This window comes from Heterodontus francisci, chromosome 8, assembly GCF_036365525.1.
Source record: "Heterodontus francisci isolate sHetFra1 chromosome 8, sHetFra1.hap1, whole genome shotgun sequence".
NCBI lineage: Eukaryota > Metazoa > Chordata > Chondrichthyes > Heterodontiformes > Heterodontidae > Heterodontus > Heterodontus francisci.
This window is the reverse complement of record NC_090378.1, coordinates 108080974-108107107: the sequence shown is the minus strand read 5'-3', so window position 1 is coordinate 108107107 and position 26134 is coordinate 108080974. Positions and strand designations below refer to the sequence as shown.

At 40.8% G+C, this 26134-nt stretch overlaps 2 protein-coding genes across 11 annotated transcripts in view; one reads left to right on the top strand and one right to left on the bottom strand.

Annotated features, from left to right (window-relative positions):
• Positions 1-8288, top strand: part of angptl1a (angiopoietin-like 1a) — a 35754-nt gene extending 27466 nt beyond the window's left edge. Inside the window, exons 3-4 of the mRNA XM_068037891.1 lie at positions 3479-3749; positions 7878-8288. Of these exons, the coding sequence (XP_067893992.1) occupies positions 3479-3749; positions 7878-8062 (456 nt within the window). The 3' untranslated portion in view covers positions 8063-8288. The remainder of the gene's footprint in view (positions 1-3478; positions 3750-7877) is intronic.
• ralgps2 (Ral GEF with PH domain and SH3 binding motif 2) overlaps positions 1-26134 on the bottom strand; it is a 556829-nt gene that overhangs the window by 201477 nt on the left and 329218 nt on the right. The window lies entirely within an intron of this gene.

Below are 26134 nucleotides of genomic sequence, written 5' to 3'. Positions count from 1 at the left end.
AACTTCCTTTGTTCGCCATGGCTAACTGCCTTTATTTTTGGGAGTTTTGTGCCTTGAAGGAATGAAGGGGAAAAATTTGCAGGGCTAGAGAAAAGGGCAGGGGACTGGGACTAATTGCATAGCTGTTTTAAAGAGCTGACAAAGGCACGTTGGACTGAATGGCCTCCTTCTGTGCTGTATCATTATATGATTCTAATTATGAGCATGTTTGTTGTAAATGCATTTATCATTCCATCATGCAGCCTCACTGGAAGAGACTGCTGACTTATTGCCAAACTTGTTTTCTGCTGTGGGCAAAATTGACAACCAAGGTGAATAGTCTGCTGACAATGCCAATCCACTTTCTTCTAATTTTGCACCAAAACGTTACAAAATAAATGCTAAATTTGCATGTAAAAACAACAGCAATCTGACTAAACAGTGAACTTTGGGATTAAACCAAATTTGGTGTTTAAGGATGTTGATCTTGAAATTCTATTGATGAATTATATCCTATAAAGGCAACACAGAGTTTTAATTTGGTATTTTTCAATTTATTGTATGAAGTTCTAATATTATATCTTCTCAAGATGGTGGCTCATGCTGAGATACGGGCTTAATTTTACCAGTCCTTGGGAATGGGCAGGGAGGCAGGAAGGCTGGCAAAATGGAGTGGGAAGGAGTCGGGTCACATGCCCTTACGTCTTCCCACCTCCATGCCATTTTGCCAGTGGCAGGAAAGATAGGAGACGAGCTGCCCGTCTGAAACCTAACTGAACCACTTAGATGGCCAAATAAGGGCCAGTTCCTGCCTCCAGGGGATTTTGCCTGTGGCTGGGGGGGCCCGTCGCCATGTGGGGAGACTGTCCAATAAAACCTGGTGACCTCCCAGCTGGCTCCAGGGAGGCGTGGGTCTCCTTTTTGGGAACTCTTTGGCCAACAGAGGGGCCTCCGGTAGCAATGGCCACTCCCGCGGCAACAGCACTGCCTATCCACCGAGATTGGCCAACAATTGACGGGTCCTGCCTGCCAGGTCCCAGCTAACCCCAACACCACATAACCCGGCTTCCATGGCACCGGCCATCAATGCACCCTCATCCTCAGGTGCTTCCCCAGCAATAGCCACCGCTAGCAGTGGCACTGCTGAGCTGCCAGCCCTCCGTTTAGGCCAGCAGCTCGTGGGAGCGTGTTGCCATTCTTAATAGGGGCGGCAGCCACTTAAATGGCTGCCACTAACCAAATGCGGCCCCGGGCACTGCTGCACACCTAAGCAGAGTTGTTTTTCTCACACAACTTCCCCCCCGCCCCGCGCACACTTTTGGCCCTGGCAGCAGGACTGCTGCTTCTGCTGAAAAATTCAGGCCAGTTTCACAAGTTCCAGCTTTCTGGTACCCCTTTCTGTTTTCCATTGTGTGACCTGGAAGTAAGCCTCGCCAGGATATTCAACACATAAGTGTCACTGTTGCTCCCTTTTGATTTTGGTCCAGAAATATTTTGGTCCTCAAAAGGTTTAAGTGCTTATTTCAGGCATGGATTCCATATCTATGGAGGTCCAAAGTCATTTCAGGTTTTAAATTAATTAATGTATTGCAACATCAACAGAAATCTAAATTAACAGTATTAGCATTGGATCAAATGTCTCCTTCTGCTCTCAAATTTTATAAAGCTTCTGATATTAATTTCACTGTAGCCATGCTCAATTAGTATTTTTGGGAGGGGAGGCTTTACTCAAAAATTGCTGTTAGAGGTTTTTATTCTGGTTAAAAATAAGTTACATCAGACTTGTCAACTCTTCTATAAATTACAAGTATAATATTTCACTTACGATTCCAAAATCTTTCAAAACTCCCTCGCAAATGGCACAGCTCAAATACTGTTTACAGATTCATCTTGTTTTAAATAAGGCACTGTATGACAGCTTTTCTGTAAAATGGCTAAGAAACAGAAGAGAGGGGCAGAAAGACAGCCTGAAGCAAAGGCAAATGGTGAAAGAGAAGCAAAGAAACAGTAAGTTAAGTTCTTTTGGCTAATTTATTTCTATCTCATCTCTCCTCTAGTAGCTGCCCTACCCACTCCTGGTTCCACCAAAGTTGGTCCATCACCAGTTTTTGGAAGGTGTAAAAAGAAAAGCCTGGGCGATTGACCCTGCAATGTTTTCTTCCTTGCATGGATGCAGTTCTATTTGGCATCTCCCCATAGAGGCACAGTTATGTCTCAGAACACACAGCAAAGAGGAGATTGCACTTGTGAGCGTGTAAGCTGCAATAGAAAAGGCACCTCAGGTTACAAACTCTATACCAACCACAGCTCTACTGATTACAATTGAAAATATCAGATAATACAAGACTAAATTAAATGCTAACAGAGTCGTGCTGTGTATTTAGTCAGTTAAAGAATTCCCCAACCTTAGCTGTCTCTGGTATATAAAAGAGAAAGCAAGTCTAATATAAAAGCAAAATACTGCAGATGCTGGAAATCTGAAATAAAAACAAGAAATGCTGGAAAAGCTCAGCAGGTCTGGCAGCATCTGTGGAGAGAGAAGCAGAGTTAATGTTGCAGGTCAGTGACACTTCATCAGAACTGGCAAATGTTAGAAATGGAATAGGTTTTCAGCAAATAAAGTGGGAGAGGGTCATAGAGAATAACTGACCAGAAGGTCATGGAGCAAAGGCAAATGGTATGTTAATGGTGCGCTGAAAGACAAAGCGTTACTGCAGAGAGGGCGTTAATTGACAGAAAAATGAACAGCCCTGGCCCAATGCACACACATGAAAAAAAACCAGATAAACAGAAAAAAAAAGAATGCAAGTTTGACTGGATCCAATGAAGCATAAGGTGAGTGGGTCTGTAATGTGAGAATAATGACGACTCTGCAAGAATGACTGAACCTTAACATGGTTTCACGTGTATCAGAAATTATTCAATTGTTCATACAACTTTTCTGTTTTATCACTATCTTAACCTCTCAAAATATCACATGCACAGAACAGTGCACATTGATTACACAGTGCACAGATTTGCTAGGTGTAAATTTTCCAAACATGTTTAAATAACAAATATTTAAAACATTTACCATAATGCTGTCATTTTCAGTTACAGTCCCTAACACTGGGGGGAAAAATGAAAATACACAGACAACACTAAATTCCTTGCTTCTTAAGACACTGCTTTAAACCAAGAAAATACTACTGTTTATCCAAGTAGTATCTAAGGAGTCCAGGTACCTATACATCAATTCTCACAAAAATAATCAACTCATGTCTGCTTTGAAAAGTTATTTTATAAAGTATTATAGGCCACTTTGACCATGTCAGTATTGTCTCAAGAAACATTGAATATATGAACTTCCATTAGGTTTACAATGTGCTGTAAAAAAAAGCATTCCTAACAGAAGACTGCACTAAGCAATTTAATAGGTGACCAGAAATAACAGATCTGTTTGAAAACACTTGAGTATATAATTGTGATTATAATCTGATAAGATTTTGTCTGATTTCAGAGAGGGTTTGGCAACATTGATGGGGAACACTGGCTTGGACTGGAGAATATTTACAGGCTGACTGCACAGGGAAACTACAAGTTATACATTAAATTGGAAGACTGGAATGATAAGAAAGTCTATGCTGAGTACACTGCCTTCAGAACAGAGGATGAGGATGATAACTACAGGCTACGAGTTGGCAGCTACCAAGGGAATGCAGGAGACTCTTTAATATGGCACAACGGCAAGCAATTTACAACACTTGACAGAGACAGAGATTCATACTCAGGTACAGTTCTGAAGTAGTATCAAATAATTGTGTACAGAGGGCACATTTAACAATGCAAATATGATGCATAAATTGATGGTGACTTTGTGACGTTATACAAAAGAGCTGAATTAATGGTGGAAGAAGTTTCTTTTATTTTGATCACTCATGAGTCCTTCCTTACATTGTATAGACCTTTCTACTTTAAAAAGGTTCCACAGTATGCGAGGTACTGTGGATTTGACCCCATTTATATTGCAAGGCTGATGTCAAAGCATTGGCAAAAACAGAGAAACGAGTGGGCAGATTGCTAATATTGGCACTGCTGCCCCCATGGACACTTTGGAAAACCGCCTGGAGGTGGCAATCTACTCCTCTAACAGCAGTTGCACTGTCTTGTTTATATTCTAGTGCTGTTGCTTGAGTCAAGTTTACCACAGTGAAGGTGCTGTAATGTGAAATGAGCACAAGAGATGTCTGCTCTATAAAACTTCAAAACAATTGTGGCAAAAATTCTACACAACTTAAAATAACTGCAAGCCCCAGTCCTAACTGCAGATCAATCATCAAAACTTGTAAATCCGAAACTTTTAATGGCGAGACTTAGGTCTGAAATGAACAACTGACTTTCCTACGCACTTTAAGAATAATGTCACTGGTGAAAACAAGATGAAAATTGCTTTTAAACTAAAAATATTTACAAAAATATACACACTCAGCTTAAATGAATGGGGTGGATCAGCTGCCCCCTATGACGTAGAGGGGACAGCCGTTCCGTCCCAGGCAACGGCGTCCAGCGCCATCACACAGATGCCGGCGTCTTTTTTAAAGGGCTGCAAGCCCTTACCAGCTATTTTAATTTTTAAAACGACATAGAGGGCAAATTAAAATTTAAAACTTTATTAACCGATCGAAGCCCCTCTCCCACCCCCCCATGACCATTAAATGTATTTCAGACACATAAAACACTTTTCTTCCCGTCACCAACTTTGCTACCTTTGCCCTTCAACCCCTTCCCAAAATCCCCTCAGCCAATATAAAGTGTTGACCCCCCTCCAGGGGCCGGAATATCGGCGTAGGACAGCCGCCGGGACAAGGTAAGTTAATTTGCATGTGTTTAACCTAACATTGAGATGTAGGCCCACCCCCCACCCAAGTGGCAGGGGGGCTGCACCGAGGCCTTGCCATCGCCAGTAACATGCGGCAGGGCCGGATCGGGGGTCGTGGCGGGCCATTCCTGGAAGAATTTTCCTGGCCCCCCACCACAACCCCTGACGTCGAGGGCTCATACAATTCAGCCCTATGCATCAATGAAACAGACATATTTTTCAACTTAGTACCCAGCTAGTCGTTTCGGTATAGTTTGCTAAAAGGGTGAACAGATAAAACACTGGTGTCTATGACAACATCCATGCATTTTAAAGTCAAATGTGCAATTTAGGGCTCAGAGTATATGAAAAAACAGCATGTTCCATTAGGGGAATTAATGGCTTCAACACATTTTGTGGAGAAATCAGTCTGGAAAAGAAATCAAAAGCATTTTTATTTAAGTGTGACATTGTATATGCATCCTGCAATTCTCAAAAATATTTCTGTGTATTTGGAGGGGATGGTGGAGACGGATGAATGAAATATAGGTTGCGTTACCTTTCCTAACGTAAGATACAGTTTCTACACATTTCTTATTGTGCAATAGGACAATATTCGTATAAGCGCCTCTGAAAATTAGATCAGATGATCAAGCTGTGCTTCTTATGAGACTGATGGCATGGAGTTTGTTGACAGTGTAAGTAATAGCAAGAGCAAAAGTGCATGAAAAATTAAGCACTCAAAAGCAACCATGAATTTTAATTAAAATAACAAAATAGTTAATATGTTATCATAGCATGCTGCACATTCCCCAACAACTGAACTGGAGACCACAACCATGGGCTAGGAATATTATCAGGAGAGATTGTGGTGCTTTTTCACACCTTCTATCACGCAGCTCAAGAGTGGTATAGGTAGAATTCTCAAAATAACTTGTTTTATTCTGGGGCCTTATTTATCCTAGATCTTGCCACTTTCAGAAATTTAGCTCCCCCTTATTGCTAAGTCCCATTCCGTGTCTGCTGAGAGTGTCTATACTAGCCTTGATATCGAGGTAAGCTTTAGTAATGCACCCAGGCTAAGGAATAGAATAATCTTTCTGTGAATTGCTTTAGCTACCGAAAATCATCTCGTGCCTCATCAAGATTCTTATCTCATATTTCAAATCTGTACATTCAGCTATTCTTTTATAGACAACTTTTATTTATTTTTTATTCGTTTGTGGGATATGGGTGTCTCTGGCTCAACCAGCATTTATTGCACATCCCTAATTGCCCTTAAACTGAGTGGCTTGCCTGGTCATTTCAGAGGGCATTTTATGAGTCAACCACATTGCTGAGGCTCTGGAGTCACATGTCGGCCAGACCAGGTAAGGACAGCAGATTTCCTTCCCTAAAGGATATTAGTGAGCCAGATGAGTTTTTACAGCAATCGACAATGGTTTCATGGTCATCATTAGACTAGCTTTTTAATTCCAGATTTATTAATTGAATGCAAATTTCACCATCTGCCATGGTGGGATTTAAACTCATATACACCGAGCATTAGCCTGGCCTCTGGACTGCTAGTCCAGCAACATTACCACTACGCCACTGTCTCTCGTATATGTAGTTCTTTCCTTTTTTGCAATTCTTCTAACTGTGAGAGCTAGCTACTCTACTACATCTTGTGGTTCTATTCCAATCAGCTTGATTCAACATCACTCAGCACAACTCTCCTTTGTTACCTCTGTTTAATGAATATATCCAAACACGGGATGGCTTCCTAATTTTGTTGGATTCCACTAACTGTCATGTGGATTCAAAAATAATTATCATAGATGTAAATGAACCATATAACTTGTACATATTTGAAGAATGAAGTTTGGAACCTCTCTAAAGCCTGTAACCTTGGAAGCAAACCAATATTCCTTGTAAAATTTCCACACAGATCCTATGCAGCATTCCATATGGATAATCAAGATCAATCTCTTCTATAGGTGCTGCAGGGTTACAGGACAATGGATAATTGAAACAGGCCCCACAGACCTATTCCAATTTGAAGTTATACACTCCGTTCTTATTTTTATATATAACTTGGACTTTATATTATTTATAGTTAAATGTGTCTTTCAAAAGATATGTTAAACAAAGTCACGTCTTCACATTCAATGGGCACACAAGATCTTATAGAATTATTCAAAGAGGAATTCTCCATGGTATTGTGTCCAATTCCTCAAACAACACTAAAACAGATTATCTGCTAATTGTCACATTGCCATTGGCGTGACCTTGCTGCATGAAAATTGGCGCATTTCCTACATTACAACAGTGATTACACTTCAAAAGTACTTCACTGGTTTGAAGTATTTGGCATGTCCTGAGGTCCTGAAAGGTGCTATATAAATCCAAATTCTTTCTTTAAATTGAAAAACATACAAAAATCTGGGAAGCAAAGAGGGAGAGAGTTGATTGGAGCACCAGGACTCTCTGGGAAGCTGGGAGGTGCAAAACAAAATAAAAACAAAATACTGCGGATGCTGGAAATCTGAAATAAAAACAGAAAGTGCTTGAAATACACGGCAAGGCTGGCAACATCTGTGGGGAGAGAAGCAGAGAAGATGATCTTTGCTTCTCTCTCCACAGATGCTGCCAGACCTGCTGAGTATTTCCAGCACTTTCCATTTTTATTTTAGGCGCAAAACAGAGTTGTTATAATGCTACCAATGGCAGGACAGTGTAATTACAGCATGATGAGCTCACAGCAGTTTACATTATGAATGTGGGCTTAGGCATTTATAATGGTAAAACATGACAAAACAGTGTGCAGATTTAAGATTTTTAAAAATTTATTATAGATTTAGGTTGGAAAAGTCCAGTGGGCTTTTAAAAAATAGAATTCCTTTACTTTTGTCAAAGATCAACAGTGTCGCTGCACAAAATAAATGGCTTGGACAGAAAACTAAGCAGGCAATCCCTGCTTCCTTAAAATAGTTAAGTGAAATTTTGCATCCATTGTATTGAATAGCTAGAATTGAACTGATGCAGTAACGTATATATTAACTTTCTGTTCCCTCCTTAGGTAATTGTGCTCATTTTCACAAAGGTGGCTGGTGGTACAATGCTTGTGCGCACTCTAACTTGAATGGAGTGTGGTATCGTGGAGGTCATTATCGGAGCAAGTACCAAGATGGAGTTTACTGGGCTGAATTTCGAGGGGGTTCCTACTCTCTGAAAAGTACGGTAATGATGGTCAAGCCAGAATAACACGGTCAAGGAGAAGTCACACATTCCCATGGATGTAATTATGAAAACACAGTATCAAAAGAGTAGGATTCTTTCAAATGCAGGCCATGTGCTTTGTTAAAGAAGCATTTTGTTTAAAAATGTTGAAAAAGCATTTAATATTGCATCTACATACACGGTTTCATTACCTTTTAAAATGCTACAGGAGAAAGCAAGGATCCATAAGGCATTATTACGTGCATCTGTATTCAACGTTCACTGGCACTGTGTCGAACAACTTGCACCTGAAAGAAAACGCTGCCCTTCTTATATAGGGAGGCATTTTGCGTTTAACCAGATTACATTATAACCTAACAAAAAACCATTGTTATGGCTAATATCTGGATGTATATTAATGTATTTTATTATAACAGACAATTGTTTGTTTAATAATCTGCTGTCAAACATATCAGCTTTATTTTTAAGAACATTTGGGGAATCCACAATACTTTATTTTAATGCTGAAAATATTGAGAGGTTAGGATGAAATAAATATTTTAAAATAAGTCTTCCATGCATCAAAGTTTAATTTTAACAGAAAGTGTTCTGTACAGAAAAGGAATGCCGAAGATCCCAGATTAGTTGGAAAGATTTAAATTTTGAGATCAAAATAGTTTTCATATTCCCATTTATGTTAAAATTTTAAAGCAGGACCAAGTTTAAATATAAAATCCTCACCAGAAGACACATTCTCATTCTTCTATTTCAACACATATCGCTAACATTAAAAACGTGGGAGTTATTTTTACAATTAAAAAATGTATTACCTTTTGAAGAACAACTACTTTGCATTAATTTAAGTCAATTTCTGATTGCAGCAAAAATGTTGATTTAAAATACAGCTGCAGAATACAAACACCACCTATTCAAGGGATACTTGCCTCTGCTGTGAAGGCCTCATCTATTCAGGTCAGAAAAGTCTGGTAGAAGAACATTGGTGCAACTCTCACCAAGCTTACATTTGGTACAAAGCATGACCTCTGAATACATTTCCATCCAATAACTTTAGTCATATATGAAAAAGCAACCTCCAAAGGTTTTTTTAAAAAAAGATTTCATTCTTAAAGTTGCTTTCCCACAAATTTATGCATGTTTAAAATAAATGTAGATTTATACAAACATAAAAGGTTCACAGAAATGAAGCTATTAATAAGTCATTGTAAGGATAGAACCATAGAAAAGTTATGGCACAGCAAGAGGTCATTCAGACCATTGTGGCTGCGCTGGCTGAAAAAAACTAGCCGCCCATTCTAAACCCACCTTCCAGCACCTGGTCCATAGCCTTGCAGGTTACAGCACTTCAAGTGCAGGTCCATGTACCTTTTAAGATAACTGGAGTAACTGTGGGCCTCTTTACTGATTTGAGAACATAAGAAATCGAGAATGAAAATCGACCATCATAGCTCACATCCTCCACTCCCAATCTCCCATTGCACCATCCAGCATTTTGAACGACCTTAATGTTTTTGTTTCTATGGCCGGAATTTTACGCCATCCAAACAAGCCGGACGGTGGCGGGGCAGGGGATGGGTGGTGGCATAAAATGGAGCAGGAGGCTTTCCCGACCCACGCCTGCCTCCGCCCCCTTTTACATAGGGCGGGGGGTGGGGTGGAGAAAAACGGGCCGTCTGCCCCAGGCCAATCAAGGCCCTTAAGTTGCCACTTAATAGCCTTTGCCCGCCTCCACGCGGATTTTACACATGGCAAGCAGGCAAAGCAGCCTGGGAAAAGCAGGCGGCTCCTCAGCGCCCTGGGCGTGGGCCCTGATAATCAGGCACTGGGTGCCCGATGGACGGCTGCCCCCGCTTCCCCAACCACCCCCAGGACCCAATACATCCCACTTCCCTCCAAGCGACCACCCTTGCCTCGCCATGGCCCAACCGATTACCCCAGGCGAGGCAACCAAAACTCATCTCAAATCCCGGCTCCATGTCTCCCTCTGCGGTTGGCTGGGCCGGTGTCCCAGCAGTAGCCACTGCTCCCAGTGGCGCTGCTGGGACTAAGAGGCGGGACTCAATGAGGCGGGACTTCCTCCCTCAAACAGGTGAAAGTCCCGCCTCGGAACACTTAAAGCCTGGGGACCCGTAAAATGCAGGATGGATCTCCAGGCGAGGCGGAAGCGTGTTTGCCACCAACTTTTACTTCAGTGGCCAGCTCCCATCCGCCCAAAGTAAAATCCAGCCCTATGACTCTGGCAAATTAATACAAATTTTTTCCAGTGTTTTTGGGAAAAATTCCTCTTCTCAATATCTGTGTTAAATTTATGTTCCATTGATTTAACCTATGCCTGTTGGTCCCAACTTAAATCAAAGTAATTTTCCAGTTCCATCTTAGCTGTGCTATGTTATATATACACATCCTGGCAATGGTCCTCCCTCACCATATTCTTTATAGTTTATAGGTTTTGAACTTTTCTAATCTTCGCTCATAGGTCAAGACCTTTAAACCTGCGACTAGTCTTCTGGGTTTTTTGGGACCCTTTGCAATGGTGGCTAGAATTGAAGATGGTACTCCATCTTTGATTTGGTTTGTGAACTGCAAAGCCCCAACATAACCTATAGTGAAAATGTGTATGCTATTGGCTATATATATATGAGCAAACGTAACAATGCACTATATTCTTGAGATGCACATATTTTCAACCAATGTACAAAATTTTACAGTTATCAGTGCAAAATTTAATTAGCCAGTTGTTTGCCAAATTGGCCAGCGAATGTAAATTCTTATCTAAATCTGTTTATGCATCCTCCTTCTTTACTGCTATCTCTGTTTTCTTGCTGCCAGCAAAATAGACATGCTGACATTTGCTTTTGATGTGCGGGGAATACTTGCATCAAGAAATACCACTTCTAGGTTATCCTGCCCCTTTTAAGATGCATTCATCTCTGAAGGCTTATCTGCTGAACTCACTCACTGTAGGTGACAGCATCCCTTATTAAATACAGTAGGATATCATTCATCTATAACTGGAGGGAAGTAACATCCTACTGTTGAGAATACAATTCAGTTAAGTATACTACAAATGTGAATAATTCTCTGGGTTTTGGAGGAAATGGTGAGGGTCAGCCTTTAACTATTAGAACTGCACAAGATTTAGAGGGAGGGAGAACGGAACAGAAAGTTGTTGAATGACATAATTGCAGTGTAGCTGCCAGGTTGGTGTTGGTTCAGGGCTTCAGTGTGGCCTGATATTCTGAACTTGAAATTACTGGGAAGACTAAAAACACAAATATCACGGAAGTTTATTGTATTTTTCCCTCATCGAGTTTTTCAGGAAAATTCTGCACATTTCAGGTTGAAATTTCAATTAGTCACATCAGTTTTTTTTTTAAATAGGGCATCTGATCACTGCTCCACATCCACATTGGTTGTCAGCATGTGTATAATTACGTAGTAAATCAGTTTGTAGATAATGGATGTCCTGCTTTAGTAAACGTACACAAACTGATCTCCTTTAAATTGAAACTCCCAACCAAATGCAGTTTAAAAAAAAATTGGCTCTTTTAGCATATAATGAGCAAGTCATTACACAAACCTCCTTTATGAACACGAAAACTATATAATAAATAAAAATGCAAAAAATAGCACAGATCCTGGCAAATGGGAAAGATGCAAAGTACAGCAAAGGGTGACAAAGAGCAACGAAAGAGAATATGAAAAGAAACTTGCAAATGATAAGAAAATCAATACAAAAAATGTTTACAATGACATTAGGAAGATGATAAAGGTCAGAAACAATGTGGGCCCCTTGAAAACTGATAACGGTGATATTGTCAATGAAAATAAGGAAATAGCAGACATGCCGAATAATTATTTTGCATCAGTATTTACAGTACAGGAAGAGGTCAGTATGCCAGACATCCCAAGGAAACTAATATTGAATCAAGGACAGGGTCTCTCCAAAATTAATGGAAATAAAATACCCATAAAGAAAATAATGGCATCAAAGAGTGACAAATCCCGAGGACCAGATGTTTTCTAAGACAGGGATTTAAATGAAGTAGGTGAGAACACTGCAGATGCCCCACCTATAATCTTTCAAAGTTCTCTCAATTCGGGATTGCTCCTTTCGATTGGAAAATCGTGCTCGTCATTCCGCTTTTTAAGAAAGGAGACAGAGGGAAAACAGGGCATTATAGACCAGTTAGCCTAATATCTGTTGTTGGGAAATTGCTGGAGTCTACAATTAAGGATAGGGTGACTGAGCACCTTGAAAATTCTCATCAGAGACAGCTAACATGGGTTCATAAAGTTGCTCATGCCTAGTGAACCTGACTGAATTTTTTTGAACAGGTGACTGAAGTAGTGGACAGGGAAATGTCCCTGGATGTTATTATGCGGACTTCCATAAAGCATTTGATAAAGTCCCTAATGAGAGAGTTAGGTAAATTTGAATTTCATGGAATTGAATGCAAATTATTGAGCTGGTTAGGAAATTGACTGAGCGAATGGGGGATAATAGGCAGGTACTCTAATTGGAAGGTTGGAACTACTTGTGTGCTGCAAGGATCAGTGTTTGGGCCTTAACTATTTATTTATGACTGACTTAAGATGATGGGATAGAAAATCACATATACAAATTTACTGATGACACAACGCTAGGCGGCATTGTAAACAGTATAGATTGAAACATGGAATTGCAAAGAGATATTGATAGATTCTGTAAATGGGTGAAACTGTGGGAAATGGATTTTAATGTAGGTAAATGTGTGGTCACCCACTTTGGACCTAAAAAGGATAGAAAAGGATACTTTCTAAATGGTGTAAAGCTAGAAATAATGGAGGTCCAAATAGACTTGGGGGCCCAGATATATAGACCATTAAAATGTCATGAATAGGTACAGAAAATAATCAAAAAGGCTAATGAAATGCTGACCTTTATATGTAGAAGACTAGAATACCAGAGGGTAGAAGTCATTCTACAGCTATACCAAGCCCTGGTTAGGCCACACCTGGAGTATTGAGAGCAGTTCTGGGCACAACATCTTAGAAAGGATATATTGGCCTTGGAAAAAGTGCAGCATAGAGTTATCAGAATGATACCTGGACTCCAAGGATTAAATTATGAGGAGAAATTACATAAACTCGGGTTGTATTCCCAGGAATTTAGAAAGTTAAGGGATGATTTGATTGAAATTTTCAAGATATTAAGGGGAACAGATAGGATAGATACAGAAAAACTATTTCTGCTGGCTAGCAAGTCGAAAAATAGGGGGGCATAATCTAAAAGCTAGAGCCAGATCTTTCATATGTGAAATGAGGGAACACTTCTACACACAGAGGGTGGTAGAAGTTTGGAACTCTATTCCCAAATGACAATTGATGCTAGATCGATTGTTGATTTTAAAACGGAGATCGATAGATTTTTGTTAACCAAAGCTATTAAGGAATATGGGTCAAAGGCAGGTATATGGAGTTATGTCACAGATCAGCCATGATCTCACTGAATGACGAGGGGCTAAATGGCCTACTCCTGTCCCTATGTTCCTGCTTGATATATAAATGATTTCTGGCTAAAGATTATTTTTTAAAAAACATTATGCCTTCCTCCTCTTTCCCATTCTAGGACAGCATTATAGATATGAAAAGTAGAGTGGTGGTAATGCTAAGATGCTGTGATTGGTAATACAGGTATATAAAAAAATTCCTGAACAAACTGAACAGCAACAAGTGGTGGATCCCTCTTCGTAGTTACTGCAATTTCACATCCCCAGGAGAGCCTTATAACAATGAGCTTACACATTTTAAAATAAAACTTCTTCAAGACAGTTTCCCCCCTTATTCCGGTTTACCCTCTCACTGCTCAACACCATTCCACCTCCCCTGCCATTTTTGCCTGGTTATATGTTCAGGATTTTTTTACTTAGAAACTGGAATTGATTTCAGTTGGATTTATTATGTCATAACCATTTTTAAGCACATCATTCATATTGGTATAACAAACATAACTGATAAGGACTAAAAAACTTAAGAACTTAAAGGAAATGGACTTGTTCACATTTATTAAGGACAAACTTGCTCACAAATCAACATCTCTGACACCACTTCTTCTCTATAGTACTCCATTGTGAGATATTACAAGAAACAGCCTGAACTCATCTTGCAGAGATTCTTCCAAAAATAGTATATAAATCATACATTCAGATTTTAAGGCAATTTACCCAAGTATCTTCCTGGGACCAGAAACTACAACCAAAATTACACCAAATTCGGATATAGAAAAGGAAGAGTATATTGCTCGAAGAGGTGAAAGCTGCTACTGGTGTTGCAGTGGTCTTTATTACTGACTAAAATAAAATATGTGAAATAAAATGTTTCAAACAAAACATTAAATACGATTGTGGAAACACAATGGCTTCTTCGCAAAAAAATGCTCCAGTTTTCAGTTAAAGGCGACAATCTTATACCTGATAGTGACAAAAATTAACAGATTAGGCTGCAAGTGCCGACCAAAATTAATCTGAGATCACCATTAACACAAACAGAAAGAAACCTGTTGTGAAACAAATTTACTCCGTATACTTAGTTTTAAGTAAATAAAACAAACATACGCCTCACTGTTACTGAACTTGTGTTTATGTGTTTATTCTTTAAATAATTGGCACCATCTCTCCCTAATGAGGTGAGCAACGATCTTTTCCAGATACTGCTCTTTTCCAGACACTGCTCAACTCACAGTTAAGTGATGTGCAAGGAACAAGCCACTTTCCCTTCCGAGGGGAGTCATTTCACTGCTGCTAAGCACTTACCCACATGCCGCTGGCCAAGACCAGAAATTTACTGTACAGGGAAATTGGAAGGATAGAACCTTTGTCATTGCACAGTGTATGCACCACACCATTTGGACAATGCTTGTGTGGATTGCATAATTAATGATTAAATCATTGTTCTCCTTAGAGCAGAGAAGGCTGAGAGGAGATTTGATAGGCGTGTTTAAATTCATGAAAGGTTTAATAGACTTGATAAAGAGAAATTGTTTGCACTGGCTTAAGGGTCAAGTACCAGAGGGCACAGATTTAGGGTGATTAGCAAAAGAATCAGAAGCAACAGGAAAAAATTTTATGCAACCAGATTTGGAATGCACTGCCTGATGGGGTGGTGCATAGTTTCAAGAGTAGCATTCAAAAGGGAATTTGACAAATAATTAAAGCAGAAAAACTTGCAGGATATAGGAAAAGAAGGGGTGTGGGACTAACTGGATATCTCTTCGAAAGTGTGGGTGCAGACTCAATGGACAAATGGCTTTCTTGTGTGCCAGGGTTGCCCAACATACGACCTGCTGAAGGTTTCCATCCAGCCTGCCAATTTGTCCATGGCTTGGCTCTGATTGATGGCTCTCCTGCATCAGGGCGGGCGAGGGGGGCGGGCGGGTGAGGGAGGGAGCGTGGGAGGGCGAGGGAGGGAGGGAGGCCGAGGGAGGGCGGGCGATGGAGGGAAGGCGAGGGAGGGAAGGCGGGCGGGCGAGGGAGGGAGGGCGAAGGAGTGAGGGAGGGCGAAGGAGTGAGGGAGGGAGGGGGAGAGAGAGAGAGAGAGAGAGAGAGAGAGAGAGAGAGAGAGAGAGAGAGAGAGAGAGAGAGAGACAGATGGAAGGCAGGCGAGGGAGAGAGGAAAGGAGAGAGGGAGTGAGAGAGGGACAGAGAGGGAGGGAGGGAGAGAGAGAGAGAGAGAGGGAGGGAGGGAGAGAGATAGAGGGAGGGAGAGAGATAGAGGGAGGGAGGGAGAGAGAGAGGAAGGGAGAGAGAGTGAGGGTGGGAGAGAGGGAGGGAGGGGGAGGGCGAGGGAGATGGAGGGAGGGAGATGGAGGGAGGGAGAGAGATAGAGGGAGGGTCTGAGAGAGGAAGGGAGAGAGAGAGAGTGAGGGAGGGAGGGAGAGAGGGAGGGAGAGAGGGAGGGCGAGGGAGGGAGGGCGAGGGAGATGGAGGGAGGGAGATGGAGGGAGGGAGATGGAGGGAGGGAGATGGAGGGAGGGAGATGGAGGGAGGGAGATGGAGGGAGGGAGATGGAGGGAGGGAGGTGGAGGGAGGGAGATGGAGGGAGGGAGATGGAGGGAGGGAGATGGAGGGAGGGAGATGGAGGGAGGGAGATGGAGGGAGGGAGATGGAGGGAGGGAGATGGAGGGAGATGGAGGGAGGGAGATGGAGGGAGATGGAGGGAGGGGGAGGGAGGGGAAGGAGGGAGAGGGAGGGCAGACGAGGGAGAGTGGGCGGGCGAGGGTGGGAGGTATGGAGGGCGGGCGAGGGAACCTGGATGTGACACATGCCATTTGTCACAAATCAAACACCGGCATGCATACAATGTGGAATACAGGATAACTTTGACCTTCTCAAAGGGAAATTATGTTTGACAAATCCGTTAACAGTTCTTGAGATTGTAACTAGCAGGGTAGATAAGGGGAAACCACTGGATGTAGTGTATTTGGATTTGCAGAGCATTTGATAAGGTGCCACCCAAGAGGTTATTACACAAAATAAGGGCTCATGTGATTGGGGTAATATATTCACACGGTATGAGGATTGGTTAATGGACAGAAAACAAGGAGTAGGAATAAGTGGATCATTTTCAGGTTGGTAGACTATAACTAGTGGGGTCCTGCAAGGATCAGTGCTTGGGCCTCAGCTATTTACAATCTGTATCAATGACTTCAAATGAGGGGACCGAATGTAATGTATCCAAATTTACTTATGCTACACAGTTAGGTAGGAAAGTAAGCTGTGAGGATGCAAAGCAGTTGCAAAATGATAAAGATAGGTTAAGTGAGTGGACAGGAAAGTGACAGATAGAATATAATGTTTCAAAGTGTGAAGGTATTACTCTGATAGGAAAAATAGAAATGGAGAATATTTCTTGAATGGTGAGAGACTAGGAAATGCTGGTGTCAAGTGACTTGGGTCCTCTTGCTCAGCAATCACAAAACGTTAACATGCAGATACAGCAAGTAAATAGTGTCTTCATATATATTATCCAGGGAATGGAGTGCAAGAGTAAAGAAATTGTACTGTAAGAAAATGAGGCCTTGGTGAGAGCACACCTGGTGTACTGTGTACAGTTTTGGTCTCCTTATCCAAGAAAAGATATTTCCGTTAGAGGGAGTACAATAAAGGTTCACTAGACTGATTCATGGAATGGGGTATTGTCATATGAGGAGAGATTGCGTAGGCCAGGCTTATATTCCCTAAAATTTAGAAGATTGAGAGGTGATCTCATTGAAACATAAAATTCTTAAGACGCTTGACAGGGTACATACTGGGAGAACGCTTCCGTTAGCTGGAGAGTCTAGAACTAGGGGTCACAGTCTCAGAATAAAGGATCGGCCATTTAGGACTGCGATGAGAAATTTCTTCACTCAAAAGGTTGTAAATCTTTGGAATTCCCCACCTTAGAGCACTGTGGACCTTCAGTTGTTGAGTACATTCAAGTCAGAGATTGATAGATTTTTTGGATATTATGGGAATCAGGGGATATAGCAGTAGTGTGGGAAGTTGTAGCTGATGGAGAAGATTACTCATGATCATAGTGAATGACAGAGTCGGCTCAAAGGGTTGAATGGCCTACTGCTGCTCCTATTTCTTACATTTGTATATCCCAAGTAAAAAATATTCTGTTATCTAACTATTTACTCAAACAGCCAAGCTTGTCAGTTACTGATTTTTGTTTCTCGTGCCCTTTACATCCCTGTGAGATGTTGATTTTTTTTTTCTTTTTTCTTTGGCCTCCTTGTCTCGAGAGACAATGGGTAAATGCCTGGAGGTGGTCAATGATTTGTGAAGCGGAGTGGCTATAAAGGCCAATTCTAGAGTGGCAGACTCTTCCACAGGTGCTGCAGATAAAATTGGTTGTAGGGGCTGTTACACAGTTGGCTCTCTCCTTGCGCTTCTGTCTTTTTTCCTGCCAACTGCGAAGTCTCTTCGACTCGCTGTTGATTATATAGTCCCGTATTCATTCAGTCACAATATTTCTGATATCTTAAAAAAGGCCTCTTGGTTTGTTTGGGCAGAGAAGGCATCTTTCAAAACCTTTTAGAAGAACAGGTGGTCAAGAGGCTTTCTATATATTAATGAACTTGTTTAGTTGTGGTGAACTCCACTGACTTGCTGTATTAAAGGATGCCTTGCTACAGTCCTAAGAATTATGAACTCAATAGAGTTCACCAGGAAATGAGTACCTACCAAGCAAAATAAACCTTGAGCTTTGCACTGATTTTTGATACAAATTAATTGCTTTGGTCCAACAGTTTAAGCAGAAGTGCACTTATAACCCAAATCAAGATTCTTTTGCCCACTTGTGCACATACCTTTACAAATGCCCATCCAGCCATAGTTCAACGAGTGCTTACTCATAAGCAAATACATACCCCAAAAAGTCTCAGAAATATACTGAAAAGCCACACTGACTGACTGCTGAATTGTTTTCAGTTCCAAATACTGATGGAGATAGTCTGCTCCCAGAACAACATCCACAGCATAAATCAAGTTTACTCTGGATAGAAGCCACTTCCACAGGGTGCAGTGCAACCCTCCTCAAGGCATTTTAACTTTTGCAGCACAGAAACAGGCCCATCGTGTCTGTGCTGGCCATCAAGCATCTATCTATTCTAATCCCATTTTCTTGCACTTGGCCTGTAGCCTTGTATGCTATGGCATTTCAAGTGCTCATCTTGATACTTCTTAAATGTTGTGAGGGTTCCTGCCTCTACCACCCCTTCAGGCAGGGTGTTCCAGATTGCAACCACCCTCTGGGTGAAAAAATGTTTCCTCAAATCCCCTCTAAACCTCCTGCCTCTTACCTTAAATCTATGCCCCCTGGTTATTGACACCTCCGCTAAGGGAAAAAGTTTCTTCCTATCTACCTATCTATGCCCCTCATAATTTTGTATACCACAATCAGGTTTCCCCTCAGCCTTCTCTGCTCTAAGGAAAACAACCATAGCCTATCCAATCTCTCTTCATAGCTGAAATGCTCCAGCCCAGGCAACATCCTGGTGAATCTCCTCTGCACCCTCTCCAGTGCAATCACGTCCTTCCTATAGTGTGGCGACCGGAACTGTACGCAGTACTCCAGCTGTGGCTTAACTAGCGTTTTATACAGCTCCATCATAACCTCCCTGCTCTTATATTCTATGCTTCGACTAATAAAGGCAAGTATCCCATATGCCTTCCTAAATGACTTTAATTAAATTTCCTGTAGGTATAGAGCAGAGAGTAATCTTCAGTAAATTTTGAATCTATTGCTACCAGAATTTTGATGCAGAAATAAATGGATGGCTACTCAACAGCCATTACAGTTCCCATGTTTTCTAAACTACTTAGAAAATTTGATTTTGGACATGTTATTTGCACCTCATCTTAAAATTGACAATATTTATAAAACATTAGTCCATTTCAATCTCTGATTTGTAAACGGTTCTGGGGAGCTTTCTGCAAAATGAAGAGTGCTACATAAATGAAAGCTATTGTTACATTCTTGATGGCACAAAATTGTTCTGACAAACCATCAGCTAGGTAATTATGATTACATAGGATATACCGCACAGAAACAGACCATTCGGCGCAACTACTCCATGCCCATTTTTTTCACAAGATATATTTATTAGTAATAAAAGTATCGGTATAAATATCTTTACAAAAAATGTACATTAACAAATTTTTTTTTTTGTTTAGCAAGTTAGTTACACTTTCGTCAATCGTACAAAAAAATTACAGCATTGCATCTGCACAAATGATATTAAGTTTTAGTATGCCAAAGAAGCAGATCTTTAAATGATCACACAAAAAATTACTTTTGTTTCAATTCACTGCTGCACATACGGTTTACATTGATATGGGCACCGTCTCAATTCCATCATTTCTAGTTAACAAAAACAGTTTGCTCAAAATTGCTTGGAATTTAAAGTTAAAAGATCTGAAAAAAAACAATACCCAAATGATAATTTTATAGAGTCATAGATCACAGAGTTATTATTAAGTGGGCTATTACCAAGTCAGGGCCAAATAAAATGTCAGAAGTAAAAAAAAGATTTAGTTCTAATTTTCTCAACAGATTCTCCATTAACCAGAAGTGTTATGAACACTGTGCTCACTGCAGAGGAAAGTTAGATCATTAGATATGGTTACTGTGAGTGCCTAACCATGGAAAGCAGGAACAAATTCACAGCAGTAAGAAAAACTCCTTGTGGATCAAAGTAACATTTGCACTCTCATTAAGAGAAATAAATAGCTGTTACCTGAAACTCGTATTTTATTATGCTCTTACTTTAACACTGGAGTTCAGTGACTGTAACCACTGCACACCACCAAGGGGGGATATTCCCTATGTATACCATGTGTAATAAAATCATAAGCCTGTTCTTTATAAATGGATTTATGACTTGGTTGTACATAGCACTGGACGTCTTCCACGATAGCTAATGATCGATTCAAAATGATGCTGTTGGATGCCTTATGAGTGGCGATATTGCTGTTTGTTTATTCACATGAGTGAACTAAGATGTCAAAAATATTAAAATGAAGAACAGAACCCATAAGGAGAGCACCTGTATGAGTCACAAAATGGACAACGTTGTATATCAGTATCATAGATTTATCAATTTACAGTAAACATTCTAAATTAACACTACTAAATCAGTTTATTAATGTGTACCATATTTATCTGCCTGTTCAGTTTATAGGAAGATAAAATGTGAAATAACCTATTTATTACATTATCCGTGTCTGAATTAAGCTCATTAATCCTCAACTATAGACCAATGGCAAAGTACCATTACTTGTTACATTTACTTGTTCTTTGATAACATTGTAGTTCAGTAAAATAACCCTTTCACAGCTCTGTATTGATGTACAATCAGTCAAACACAATTTAATGGCTGGTGACTATTTTATATTGTCTGTTTATTACAATGAATTATCTGATACAATTGGGTGCATTGTTCAAAGATGAAGTGAAGATGTTTCCACTTGTGGAGGAGCCCAAAATTAGGCGCCATAACTATAAAATAGTCATTAATAAATCCATAAGGAATTCAGGAGAAACTTCTTTACCCAGAGTGACTAGCATGTGGAACTTACTACCACAAGGAGCAGTTGAGGTGAATATCACACATTTAAGGGGAAGGCTGAAGCTTTTACAACCATCTTCAGCCAGAAATGCCGAGTGAATGATCCAGAACTATCGACTGGTCTCCACCAGCCAATTAAATTCACTCCATGTGATATCAAGAAATGGCTGAGCGCACTGGATACAGCAAAAGCTGTATGGGCCCTGACAATATCCTGTGGTACCAAAGACCTCTGCTTCAGAAGTAGCTGTTCCAATACAATTACAACACTGGTACCTACCTGATGAAGTGGAAAATTGCCAAGGTATGTCCTGTCCATAAAAAGCAGGACAAATCCAATCAGTTTAATTACCACCCCATCAGCCTACTCTCAATTATCAGCAATGTGATGATGGGAGGAGTCATTGGCGGTGCGATCAAGTGGCATTTCACTCACCAATAAACTGCTCAATGATGCTCAGTTTGGGTTCTGCCAGGATTACATGGCTCTGGACCTCATTACAGCATTGTGCAAACATGGACACAAGAGCTGAATTCCAGAGGTGAGGTGAGAGTGATTGCCCTTGATATCAAGGCAGAATTTGACCAAGTGTGGCATCAACAAACCCGAGCAAAATTGAAGTCAATGGGAATCGGGGAAAATCTTCACGAGCTGGTATACCTAGTATACAGAAAGATGGCTGTGGAGGCAGATCATCTCAGTCCCAGGACATCACTGCAGGAGTTCCTCAGGGTAGTGTCCTAGGCCCAAACATCTTCAGCTACTTCATCAATTACTTCATCATAAGGTCAAGAAGATGGGACATTTGCTGATGACCGCACAATGATCTGTTCCATTCACAACTCCTCAAATAATGAAGCATTCACGCCTGCATGCAGCAAGACTTGGATAACATTCAGACTTGGGCTGATAGGTTGCAAGTAACATTCGCACCACACAAGTGCCAGGGAATGATTAGCTCCAACAATGGAGAGTATAACATCCTCTCCTTGCCATTCAATGACAGTAACATTGTTGAATCCTCCACCATCAACATCCTGGAGGACACCATTGACCAGAAAGTTAACTGGACCAGCCACATAAATACTCTGCTACAAGAGCAGGTCAGAGGCTAGGTAGTCTGTGGTGAGTGACTCAATTCCTGACTCCCCAAAGCCTTTCAACTGCCTCTACAAGGCACAAATCATGAGTGTGATGGGAAGTTCTTCACTTGCCTGCATGAGATCAGCTGAATATTATCCAGAACAAAGCAGCCCTCTTGATTGATGCTTTATCCACCACCTTAAACATTCAATCCCTCTGGCGTGGAGTCGATGGGCCGAATGGCCTCCTTCTGTGTCATTATGACTCTATAACACCTCCACCTGTGCACCATGGCAACAATGTGTACCATTACAAAATGCATCGCAGCAACTCACCAAGGCTTCTTCAACAGCACCTCCCAAACCCAAAACCTCTACCACTGAGAAGGCTAAGGACAGTAGGCACATGGGAAAACCAGCACCTCCAAGTGCGCCTTCAAATCACACAACATTTTGACTTGGAAATATATTGCTGTTCCTTCATTGTTGTTGTGTCAAAGTCCTGGAACTCCCTCCCTTACAGCATCTTCACCACATGAACTTCAGCTCACCACCTTCTCAAGGGTAATTAGGGGTGGGCAATGAATGCTGGCCTTGCCCACATCATGTGAGTCAAAAAAAAAACATTTATCCTGCTGTAGCACATTGTTGCTGTTAACCAGATTTGGACACCTCTTTTTCCTGAGGATATTTACAGCTTATGTTCCATTTTAATTGTTATGTATTCGTCCATTTTCAAGATTGGGTTACTACAGAAATTGGATAGCAAATTGTTATCCTCAGAGGTAAATATTTCTCCGAAGTATTAATTTAACATTCCAAGTACTGCACTTTAATTGTTCTGTGTTTATTTTGGAAACTGCTAGTATTGCTTACACATTTTTTTCTTGAATATAAACTTTCTTTGCATACTCAACATTGTTACGTTTTCCTAAATCAAGTACCTTTCAGAATACCTTGCTTGCTTAAAGATATTCACTTGTGGAAAAAGGCAAGTGCCAGAAAATCTTCCATTTGCACCTGATTTAAAGTTAAGCTTGTAGAAAAGAAAAGCCATTAACCTGTCAAACTGGAAAGTGGTTGAGCACATAAGACATAAGAATGGAGAATATTAGCTATGAGAAAAGATTGGATAGGCTGGGGTTGTTTTTTTTGGAACAGAGCAGGCTAAGGGGAGATTTAATTAAGGTGTATAAAATTATGAGGGGCCTAGAGAGAGTGGATAAGAAGGACATATTTCCCTTAGCAGAGAGACCAATAACCAGGGGGCATAGATTTGAAGAAATTGGTAGAAAAATTAGAGCGGAGTTGAGGAGAAATTTTTCACCCAGAGGGTGGTGGGGTCTGGAACTCACTGCCTAAAAGGGTGGTAGAGGCAGAAACCCTCAATGCATTTAAAGAGTACTTGGATAAGCACTTATGTAAAATTAGGCTGAATAGTTATTTTTCAGCCAGCAAAGACATGATGGATTGAACAGACTCCTTCTGTACCAAACATTTTCTATTTTTCTATTGGACCAACTACAAATTTTGTCTGAAACATCAGCAGGCTCACACAAGGAAATCTTTTCTGTTCCAACAGTCTGTCACTGTGCCCTTACCATGAGACTCACAATGGCAATCGCCATGTATGTCCTTACAATGGAGGGAAAAGAAATGATAGACATACACAACACGAGCTCAAACCATAGGAAAAGACAACCAACCAGGAAATACCCTGCCACCACAGTCAAAGACCATGTCACTCCCTCTACGATATTTCAGAAGACGTTTGTTTAAGGAAGTAAAGGTTCAGTAAGGAAGCATAGAGGGAATTCTGGGTCCTGTTGCAAACTGACTTCCACAACTCTCAAACAGTACAACAAAACAAGCATACATACAAACACAGGATTTAATATCACAAAGTAAATTTATTGTACACACTTATATACTCCCAGTAAATGTTTCCTACAGCCATGTTCATCCCCCGTGTCTCTCTAAGCTGTTCCTAAACCAATTCTGGTGTTGTATCCAGATGTAACCGGAGGACCAGGGGTACCAGCGGTGCTAGAATGCCAAGCTAACCCTCGTGTCAGGGTATCTGCTCTAATGGAAACAGTCTCATTATCTCTAGTGTCTTGTCATAACTATCGTTCCCTATCTCTGGTATCATCCAGACTGTACACACTGGTTTTGATGCCCTTTTCACAATGAGATGCACAAAACAAACTGTTCCAACTGGGCTTAACCATTGCCTTGTACATATTTCTCATAACCCCTCGAAGGCCCCATTTATAAAATCCAGAATACTCCTGGCTATTTTAATGGTTTAATCTATCTCCACGAGCACCTCCCTAATGGTTCTGCTCATCCATAGCCTTTAGCATATTTCCAATGAGTGTATACTCCCAATCCTCACTTTTCTTCCCAAATTACATAGCTCACACTTCATTGCCTTAAATATTATCGGCTACCTGCCTGCCTATTCAACCAACCTGTCTATGTCCTCGAGTTTTTCTTAGTCTTCCTCACTGTGATGGAATCCTCGTGTGTAGACTGCGTTATCTACAGCTGACCTGTTGAATGAACTGTTAGGTGCTATGACTTTGGATTTAGTGTATGATTTTTTGAGACAGACCCTGATTTGAAAAGGAAACCAAAAGCCTCAATGTTCTGGGAGGTCAGAACCAGGTGAAAGAAAAACAGTTGTTTTTAACCAGAGACATGTGATTGGACCTTAGGTTTCAGTTTTACAAGAAAAGATCTGCAGTGGAAGGAAGAACAGCCAGTTGCTGTTTAAAGAGACAAGTTGAGAGTTGCAGATTTTTGTGCTTCCAGAGAAGCTGTTTGGAATTGAAAAAGACTACAACGCAGCAGGCTGGAATGGTTTGACTGCAGGCAGAAAAGCCTGGACTGAGGACTGATCATTGGTGAATGACTTACAACAGTTGCTTATGGTGCCTTAAGGAGGTACGTAAGGCGAGACAAGTGAAGCTACACAACCAGGACTGTTGTGAGCAAAACCACATTAAGTTCCAGAAGGGTACACAGTTTTGGTGGAGATGGTATCAGTGGGGCTCGGATTGCAGAGAAACTGCCATCAAGTGGAAAGCAGCATTTGCATCTTGGGAAACAGCATCTGGAGATTTACTTGAAAAGTTCAAAGACGTGAAGGACTTTGTGATGGTTTGGTGCCATCCTGCCAAAGGACTTGTGAGATACATCCTTGGTGCACCTACTAATTAATGTGTTTAAAATATACATACATCAATAATGATTTAACTGTTAGTTCATGTTTAAGTAATGTTGGCTTTGATTTGAGTGTTAAAGTAAAATTTATAGAAGTGAAATCTTGTCTTTTTGGTTATTGTTTCCTAAATTGGGGTCAGTCGGTGGATTTGATTCTTATGGTTCGTTGGTGGTCTCCGTGGGGATCATAACACTCACTAGTTACCAAACCTCCAACTTCTGTGTTATTAGTAAATCTCAATATCATGCTACTGATGCATAAATCTAAATGATCTTTGTCCACTAAAGACACAAAAGTGGACCCAGTATTGGCCTTGGGATACTTCCTTCCAAACCTTCTCCAATCCAGACAATCCCCATATCCATTATTGTGCTCCTTATTTTTGTTCAGCTAGGTGCCTTTGTGATTGTCCTCTTTGCCTGGATTTGCTTTCTATTTTATGCTATTCTGTCTTCTCCTGACTACCATCACATTCTGCTGATCTGTATTTCAAGTCTATGCTGCTCTACTCTTTCTTGCATACCGGGTTTAAATAAACCTGGAAAAATTTTGTTTATTCTCTTAGAAATAGTAAGGGAAACCAACAAGAAACAATGGAATAACCTTCTTAACAGGCCACATAATGTGAAAATCATTTTACTGATGCTGACGAATAAGCAATAGCAAATGTATTGAATTATGGTACAAAATG